At 41.3% G+C, this 9,646-nt stretch overlaps 1 protein-coding gene across 1 annotated transcript; it reads right to left on the minus strand.

Annotated features, from left to right (window-relative positions):
* Positions 1-966: 966 nt before the first annotated feature.
* Positions 967-8,496, minus strand: st13 (ST13 Hsp70 interacting protein). The gene is made up of 13 exons (XM_053338741.1): positions 8,353-8,496; positions 7,833-7,972; positions 7,014-7,062; positions 6,739-6,829; positions 5,893-5,966; positions 5,715-5,781; positions 5,499-5,583; positions 5,269-5,379; positions 3,345-3,447; positions 2,977-3,093; positions 2,815-2,854; positions 2,613-2,701; positions 967-1,693 (listed from the first exon to the last, which is right to left on the minus strand). The coding sequence occupies exons 2-13, from the start codon at positions 7,940-7,942 to the stop codon at positions 1,559-1,561; spliced, it is 1,071 nt and encodes a 356-aa protein (XP_053194716.1). The 5' UTR covers positions 7,943-7,972; positions 8,353-8,496; the 3' UTR covers positions 967-1,558.
* Between the last annotated feature and the right edge of the window lie 1,150 nt (positions 8,497-9,646).

Consider the following 9,646-nt stretch of genomic DNA (forward strand, 5'->3'; position numbering starts at 1 on the left):
ATTGTATACTCAGTTTCTGTTAAAACCAACTACATAACAGTGGTGTTGACTTGGCCTGGACTGCAGCTAACAACAACTTGTGTTATTGGTTTAAGTATGTTAAAACATTTTAGGAAAAGAACCTCATATTCCAAATGTAATGTTAAATAGCTTTTTTTTTGTCTGACAGTTCAAAATATATTTAAATAACATTAGCAAAAGCATGTTTGGTATTTATGTTAAATTACTGTTAAAACTATTGATGAGAAACTACCATTAACTTTCAATTCAACTAATAGTTGTAGCTTTATGTAGCTCCATTAACACATCTGGATTCAAACTGATGTCAAAACTTGCAAGATCAAAAAAGTTGAGTGAAAGAAAGCTTCTGAATTTGGTCTTCCATCAAAAATATTAGGCACCCCGATGAAAACTGAAGGTTTTACCTATAATGTACATGAAAACATTTTTCCCCTCATAAATCAACTGTGCACATCAATAAATATGAGGCTCCTGTAAATCCCAATGAATTCAGCCTTGTTCCATTTTATATTGCTCCCACACCAGCAGAGCCATTAAAACCATGGTTCATTGTGATCTGTTCTCCAGAATTACACACAGGTGGCAATCTAACAGAAGTTGTGTGTTGGTGCCATAAATGAAGCAGGCAACTGTTTATCGTGTGGATAAACAAAGTACTTGTCTAGTCTCCTTCTGTGCATCACACAACATAATATTCATGCACAATTCATTTCAGTGTTAAAATAATCAGTAACTGTTCTCACTAATGGGAAACCTGACATGCCCTCAGAGATAATCATAAATAGTGTAATAAATGAACTATATAAACAAACTGTTAAAATGAATCAAAAGACTGTTTCACTGTGACAGTTAATGGCCTTCAAATGCAAAATTGGGACCTAATTGATCCATGTTTTCAAAGTCAAGGAATGGAAAACCAGCTGAACAACAAATGAAAGTCAAACCTGCTTTACAGCAACAGAGGTTTTATTATTGTGAATCATATTTCCAACAGGGTCAGACATCACAATAAGTAACTTTTTTTTTTTTTTGCATTTATAATAACATCTGAAAACAAAAAGTGTAGACGTTGGTGGGTTTTTTTGTGAGTTGGGCTCTGTTCGGAGAAAGAAAAGACGGGTCGCTAAACCGTTCCCACTTATCAAATGACTGTAAAAATGTTTGCTAGCTAGCGTCTTAATGCAGGAGTTCCCAGTTTAGCGTTTCCAGATACAGGTTAAGAAATGTCAACCTGTGGTTAAGTAAAGTCCCGTTTGAGACGAGTCAGAGGGGGTGGTCTAAATATCAGACCTGACTCCTAAACCACCTGGTTGCTTTGTTGAGACATTAGTAAGTGCCGACAGGCTGAATAAGAACATTTTAAAAGTTGCCCCAGTTGCTCTACATCACATCAACTAACCCGTCACCCAGCTGCCCTGTCTGATCTGCACACAGTGGAATAATTGTTGACAAGCGTTGTGGCTTCTCCAGATTGTTTCACCACAAGTCCTTTCCCCCCCCGCCCTTTCTCCTCTCCACTTTGGTGTCCCTGTCCCGTCTACGGCTGCGGAGGGGCTCCGAATTTGGAACTCAGCTTGGTGACGAGGGCCATGATTTTGGGGTTGTTCTGGTACTTGGAGATGTTGGCCGGGTTCTGTGCCACATCCTGGAAGGCGGTCATCACCTCGGGGTCCTGGAGTTGAATGTGGCAGTGGGTCAGGGTCATATTTATTCACATTAACATGAATTACCAAAATACACATTTGGACAGATTAAAGTCAAAATCAGTTTTCAAAAGAGTAGTTCATAAACGCGCCTATTTATTTTCCTGCTAAGTGTTAGATGAGAAGATTGATAACTCTCCCTTATCTACGCAAAATAAAATTGAATGGGGCGATTAAAAAGTTCCATTCAATCCTTCCCTTTTCCCTAAAACCTGCAGGTCTACATTTGTTCTTGGTCTAACCGTGACGTTGATCAGACCTATTCCTAAAAACACTCCATGAGTCCAACACAGGTATTTTCCAAATTGTTGGGCACGAACAAGAAAAAATGTCCCAGTTAGTCAGAATGAGTGATGGTAATAAAGCATTACCTCGTCTGCCTCTGACAGTGCAGCGGCCTGAGCGAGTACATCAGATCTGTTCTGTGTAAACAGGATTTCGCTCTCTACCTTTTTAATCTCTTTGGGTGAACAACAGGATAACTAATGTGAGTCCATCACCATGCAGCACTACCAAAGGCTCAAATCCACATGTTGTGCTGTGTGGGATTAAAACATGTTCCTCCTCTCTCTGTGTAAACCGAGATGAACTCCCAAAGTCCCATCGCAGTGTGAATGATGAATGCTGGCTGCTCTTTACACATTGAGATTTGTGTAGATTAAACAATATATATCATGTGTTAATTAATGGTAAGTGTTTTTTATTAACTTCAGACATAAGACCTTAACCTCTTGTCTGAGCTTCATACTTTTGTACAGACTTAAGACTTCTCATCCAACACTCAGCTAGAAAGAGAATAACCACTACTCCTTTAAAATCTGTACACTATATACGTGAGACATGGCACTGGAGGGATGAAAATGGTTGATGTTGAGCGGTATAAGTCACCTTCATGGCGTTGAGCAGCTCAGGATCCTTCAGGAGATCACCCAGACCAGGCATGCCAGGAGGTGCTCCACCTGGGAATCCAGCAGGACCTGTAGGGTGACAATGAGATCGAGTCTCTGTAGCAGTGCTAATTATTCTGCTTACAGGTGTTGTATCAAATCTGTCTGAGTGTATGTCTGCTCCCATCATCCAATGAACCTACCTGGGAAAAATCCTCCACCGAATTGCCTGGCTTCCTCGTCCTATTGAGACACAAAAGAAACAAGTCAGGATAAAGTTCATGTGAGCAGGAACTCTGACTTAAAGGGCCATTTCTTCTATTTTTCAGAGTCTATAATAGAGAATCCTGTGTTTCTTCTCTCACCCTCTGAGCCCGCGCGTGTTCCTCCCTGGCTTTCTTTACCCGCTCTTGCCTCTCCTTGATATCCTTCTCTTCCTTCTTGCGCTCGTACTTGCGTCTGTGCTCCATGATTTTGTTAGCCTGAAAATAAAGAGGGGGCATGACGAAAATAATGCATCACAAACTCACATCAGGGACAAATTCTTTCATTTCCTGCCAGTTATGAGCTTCTGGAGAACTTCACCGGTCAAACTGCGTATGTGCATCAGTAAATGTGAACACAACTCTTCCTTTCGGCTTGCACATGTGGACGTGACACATCTGCATCAGTTACTTCTAACAGAAAAAAAAAAAAGAAAAAGATTGGCATACAACATTAAACTGTACTATACCTTAGGCTGGACCTCCTTCAGCATTGCACTGGCATCTTCATCGTAATCCAGTTTACAGGCTGTGGCCAGATCCTTGGCTGCGTCCTCCCAGTGGCCCAGCAGCCTGCAGCACACACACACACACGCGCACACAAGGTAAAAAGCAAAATATGACACCAAGTTCAACAAGATGGTAAAAGCAGCATTGAAGGCACAGAGAAAAACTGCATGGGCATGGAAAAACAAAAAACAAAAAAAAAAAAAAACCCTTTCGTGATGACAATCTTCCCACACTGCGAGATCAGTCACATGAGATCTATGTAACAATCTGTCAGACTGATATCCACTTTGAGGCATGGTGTGATAATAGACTGCTGTCTAAGTAAGACCAAGTGAAAAAATGTAAACAGAAGATGCAGAGAGACATCATCCGTCTACACTGGTTATGACTTTATTCACAACTTGTGACAAGTTTACTCACTGTAACTGCTCAAGTGAAAGTGAAACTGGAACTTCCGGGTTTTGTTAATACAGTAAGAAACCCTCATTTTGAATTTGTAGAAACATAAATAACTAAAAATCCAGCTTTGAAACATCACTGTACTCAATAGTGTGTCTTGTTTACTACAGCTGAGCTAACAGCTGAAAAGTTTGTAGTCAAACTAGATTTTTGAGGACAATTCCCCTCCTGAGTTTTTCAAGTTTAAAAAAAACAGCACAATATATCGGCCAATATTCTTTTCTTTTTTTTTAATATTCTCTTAAATCTGTTTAACAATTGTGACATGGAAAAGTGCTGAGCAGGACAGAATTTCAAAACATCTTGTAATTTATCGGGTTACATTGATTCAAGTACCTGCGCTGGTAAGTTTCCATGGTAACTGTAGTTTTTGTTGTGTCGGTTTCTAAAAGCAGCTGCTGTAGCTAACGCCAATTTTGTCTTAAAATATGGAGAAGAAACCCCAGAAACTTGCTTCATTTTTTTTCATTTCATTTATCTTTGTATTCATGTAAAGAATGTGTAGGGAGTTTATGTTAAGATGAATATAAACATGTTCTGTACGATACAGCATAGTAAAACAAGTTAATACTGATAGCACACTACATGATTGTTGACCACTGAGGGTTTGGTTATATTAAGCATATGTACAGGTGGATTGTTACTGTGTCAATTCAGTGCAGTGCAGTGCAGTGCAGTGCAGTCTAGTGCAGTCTAGTGCAGTGCAGTGTAGTGTAGTGTAGTCTAGTGCAGTGTAGTGTAGTGCAGTGCAGTGTAGTGTAGTCTAGTGCAGTGCAGTGCAGTGTAGTGCAGTGTAGTGTAGTGCAGTCTAGTGCAGTGTAGTGTAGTGCAGTGCAGTGTAGTGTAGTCTAGTGCAGTGCAGTGCAGTGTAGTGCAGTGTAGTGTAGTGCAGTCTAGTGCAGTGTAGTGTAGTGCAGTGTAGTGTAGTGTAGTCTAGTTCAGTGCAGTGCAGTGTAGTGCAGTGTAGTGTAGTGCAGTCTAGTGCAGTGTAGTGTAGTGTAGTGCAGTGCAGTGCAGTCTAGTGCAGTGCAGTGCAGTGTAGTGCAGTGTAGTGTAGTGCAGTCTAGTGCAGTGTAGTGTAGTGCAGTGTAGTGTAGTGTAGTCTAGTGCAGTGCAGTGCAGTGTAGTGCAGTGTAGTTCAGTGTAGTCTAGTCTAGTGCAGTCTAGTGCAGTGCAGTGTAGTGCAGTGTAGTGCAGTCTAGTGTAGTGTAGTGCAGTCTAGTGCAGTGCAGTGTAGTGCAGTCTAGTGTAGTGTAGTGCAGTCTAGTGCAGTGCAGTGTAGTGCAGTGTAGTGCAGTCTAGTGTAGTGTAGTGCAGTCTAGTGCAGTGCAGTGTAGTGCAGTGTAGTGCAGTCTAGTGTAGTGTAGTGCAGTCTAGTGCAGTGCAGTGTAGTGTAGTGCAGTGCAGTCTAGTGCAATGTAGTACCTGTGAGCTTTTCCCCTCCACTTGTAAGGCTGAGCAGAGTCTGGGTTGATGCTGATGGCTCTGTCACAGTCTCTTATGGCTGCGTTGGGTTTCTTCATCTGGATGAAGACACTAACACAAAGAGGGGAAGGGGAAGCATTTAAATGTCATGTATTATGTAGAGGAATGTAACAGTGGCATGGCTGAATGACACTTTGGTGATCTGCCACAAACGACCTGAGGACTCTCACCTCGCCCTCTTGGCGTACATGATGGCTACACAGGGGTTCAGCTTGATGGCTTCTGTAAAAAGATCCAGAGCTTTCTGCAGATCCCCTGTAAGTAAAAAGAAGGAAACAGGCATTTAAGATCAAAATTCAAACCCAAGCTTGAGCTCTATTTACCTAATTACTACAGAAACTGTGTCTACAAGCACTTCCCACTTTCTGAGCCCAAGATCAACCTACCTTCACCCAGAGCATCAATGGCCGCTATCTTCTTCTCATTGGCCTGATCCATCATCTCCTCTGTGACCTGAAGAAACATACAGACATAATCTGTGTTAAAGGTTTACTTATTTTCCAAGATGGATATCTCCTTAAACTGTTTTGATACAAAATAAATTGGAAAAGCAGAATATTTTACCTCAATATTGTCAAACTCTCCCATCTCCTGTGGTTCATCTGTGTCTGGTTCGATCACTCCCTCTTGGTCGACTTCTGAAAAAGCAAACAGCTTTTCACATAAACAATATCCAACACTTGAAGTCCTGACTCAAAGCACTCTTCAGAGTAATACAGTGGGTGCATTTTATGGAACTATTTTACTTAGATTTGGTCAAATTCACTTTGATTAAACAAATTACAGTGAAGGAAATAAATTCTGAGTCTGGCCATCCCAGACTTCACACACACACTCAACAATGCCAATCATTTTCTTCATGCAAGCTTTGTTAATGCATATATTTAACATTTATGGTTAACATTGGCTCTGATAAAAGGTTTAACAGTTTAAAAACCTTTGTGAACCTGCTATAAGTGTGCAGAGCCCTTTGTTATCAAGAGTTGCACCATCTTCATAAGGAACACAAGTTGTCAAGTTTACAGCCCACACAGAGACTCATTTTAGACTGCAGCTGTTTTCAGAGAGAAAGCTATAAAAACTCTCACTGTACGACTCCTGCTCAGCATCAAACAGAGATAACGTTAGTGACTAGCTGGTGAACAGAGTGGAGCATTGTGCGGCTAGAGGAGTTGGTGGAGACCAAACACAGAGCTAAAAGGAGGGCAATATTTGTCAGATGGCTGAAAACACAACTACAAATGAATTCTGATGTTGCTCCGTCACTGTTGGAGGTGCAGACTGTAGAAAAATATGAATAAATAAATAATGGTACATCTAGTCTCTCCACAGGAACCAGGCTTTGACCCCTGAGTGTAGAGCTGTGACTGAAGACAGGTTGTGCTCATGGATGAGATGGACATACAGTACCTATATCACTCTCCTCGCTCTCGGACAGCACGGGAGGCTCAGGCTCAGGTTGTGCAGCCGATGTCGGGGGAGGACCACAGGGACAGCCCCCCTGCAAGTTAGAGAGCACTGAGGTGACAAGTGTGATGACTTACTGGCAACTCATTAACACTGTAACCCAATTTCTTGATTTTTTTTGTTTGCTCTGAACTGAAAATATATAACAAAAAGATAAGAGGAAAAAAGCAAATGATCAAAAAATGTCAGAAAGTACAAGAACAATATTTGAGTAGTACCTGGCATCTATCCCTGGTCTTAGGTGGGGGAGGGATGGTTGCACCCATGCTGCAATATAAAATAAAGGAGAACAATTTAGTGAGCAACATATATTTTCATTTAATGTAAAATCGATTTATCATTTCAGTTCTAGTCTATTTAAGTCTGCATATCAGCTTGCAGGCAAAAAGGCATAACTGCTAGAGCTGCAACCAAAAATTATTTTCAATTATCAATTAATATGCTGATTATTTTCTCAATTCACTGATTAGTCACATGGTCTATAAATGGTGAAATATGCCCATCGTGGTATCCCAAGGCCTGAAGTCTGTCTTTTTTTTTGCCCAGATCGACAATCCACAATCCACAACCCAAAGATATTCAGTTTACTATCAAAGTAACCAAAGAAACCAGAAAATATTCACATTTAAGAACCTGGAAACATTTATTTCTTAGATTAGGACTCAATGAGATGATTAAAAGAGCTGGCCATTCATTTTCTGTTAGTCGACTGACTGTTGCAGCTCTAACTGCAACTCCATTCACTTTCTATATATAAGACATGTGAATGGTTTCTACGCACACACACGCACATATAGGGGTACAGTTTGTACTGGAGGGGTGGGCGGGACATGGCACGTGTTGAGCCTGCAGTTTGACGTTTTTTGATTTCATTCAAATACTCCAGTGTGTGTGTGTGTGTGTGTCTTCACCTTGTTGCAACAACAGGTGGACAGACACAGACACACACACACACACACACACACACACACACACACACACACACACACACACACACACACACACAGGGGGGATTTATTGCTCTGAGGTGTACTGACCTTTCCAGCCAGGTCCGGAGGAAGCCCATCTCAGGCAGGTGCAGGACCTCAGGATTGGTCTCGCACATCTGCACGAAGCCCTTCAACTCTGACACTTTACGTGCGTCCATGCTGCTCTGTCACGTCCAGCACACACAGCGCTGCGTGTGGGATGAAACAGAAAGGAAAATCTTAAATCAAGTCTGGCTTTGTTTACGGGCGCAACTGCTGAGGGTAATACCAGCTTTAGCACAACATGCTAACGCGCAGGGATTGAATGAGCGTGTGCTACAACCTCATTGCCTCACATAACAATAAATGCACTTCAGGTTGCAATGAAGCAACCGTGCACGACAAGCTTTAACACAGGCTGCAAGAACAGACGTTTCTAGAAATGTGAATCAGTCCGTGACGCGATTACTGTTTGACGCATGATGATAACATCGTGTAGCTAAGCGGTTAGCTGCAACACAGGCCGCAAATGACTGACAAACACGTCGTGGCTGCAGCGATAAAGTTCAGTAATCGAAGGGAAACGCACCTGATCAAAGATTATACCACTGACACCCGTAAAGAGACTCCGCACAGGAAGGCTGCAGTCGATATTAGCGCCACAACACTGCTTCACTGGTGGTGGCGTCGCTCCAGTGTTTTCATTCAGGCAACTTGTCGGACAGACCTACACTGACAGGGATATATGTTGCCCTGAGTTTCGCCTGTCAGGCATATTTGATGCCCTGAATCGCGCCTAACAGGAACATTATTGTAGTATGCATGCCCTGAATCAGGTCTCTCAGGCACACTGTCAGACAGTTTCATTATATGCAAAGAACTCATAAAAACCTATTAATATGTAAATTTGGATTAACAGCATGTGTCCTACTTCAATGTAAAGTCCATTCTCAGGCTTCAGGTTCCCACATCACACTTAAATAAGTGTGTAAAGTGTAAATTGTATATTGAACCAGAGTTGACTTCTGAACTATTTGGGATGTCAAAAAAAATCGAATTAACCTGTGAAGGGCTTTAATTATACCATCACTTAAAAAATCTTGTAGCCTTACTTAATTTCATTGGTGGATGATGTTGTGAACTGTAGACTACTTCAGTACAGTGAAAGCTGTCGTACTGCTCTCTCAGACATTTGGTTTCCAAACCAAATATACTGGATAGTGATGACAATTATTCAAATCTATGATCATTTATGTTTTTCAAATTTGAATTCCAGGCAGCATCATCTCAATGAAGTGTGAAAAAAAGTAGGACACAGACAAACTACAGAGAATATATAATCCATCACATTTTTAAATATAAATATATTTGTTATCATTTTTTTAACCTTTATTTGACAACTGCAAGTGCAGAAAGACAGGACACAGGGGCAGAGAAAGGGGTATGACATGCATCCACAGATACACTTCAGATATGTGGGATGGGTTAGCATGATAATGGATTACTCTACTGACCAGTTTTTATTCTGGGGGCTTGGGGCTGAGTGCCGCCAGCAGGCTGAGGGAGTGTTAATAGTAAATGGACTGCACTTATATAGCATCTTTCTAGTCTTCTGACCACTCAAAGCACTTTACACTACATGTCACATTCACCTATTCACTCACATAAGGTGCCAACCTGTTCATCAGGAGTCTAATCATTCACACACACACTGGCACAACCATCATTGTGCGAGTTTGTGTTCAGTAGCTGCACAAACACTTTTAATGTAGAAAAAAAGGAGAGGAAGAGAAGGAGAATAAAAACAACGGAAGCCCTAAAAAGGAGGGTGGTAAGAAAGTGAACATACATGAGTTAAAGAGAATAAAAACATTGGTGTGATC

The sequence above is a fragment of the Scomber japonicus genome, chromosome 18 (assembly GCF_027409825.1).
Source record: "Scomber japonicus isolate fScoJap1 chromosome 18, fScoJap1.pri, whole genome shotgun sequence".
Taxonomy (NCBI): domain Eukaryota; kingdom Metazoa; phylum Chordata; class Actinopteri; order Scombriformes; family Scombridae; genus Scomber; species Scomber japonicus.

Excerpts from the sequence above, each read along its gene's own strand:
- st13 (XM_053338741.1), bottom strand. The coding sequence starts at position 7,942 with ATGGACGCACGTAAAGTGTCAGAGTTGAAGGGCTTCGTGCAGATGTGC. Across the intron at positions 5,584-5,714 it reads CATTGATGCTCTGGGTGAAG|GGGATCTGCAGAAAGCTCTG; the intron begins GTAGGTTGATCT and ends TTTTACTTACAG. Across the intron at positions 1,694-2,612 it reads AGCTGCTCAACGCCATGAAG|GACCCCGAGGTGATGACCGC; the intron begins GTGACTTATACC and ends ATTCAACTCCAG.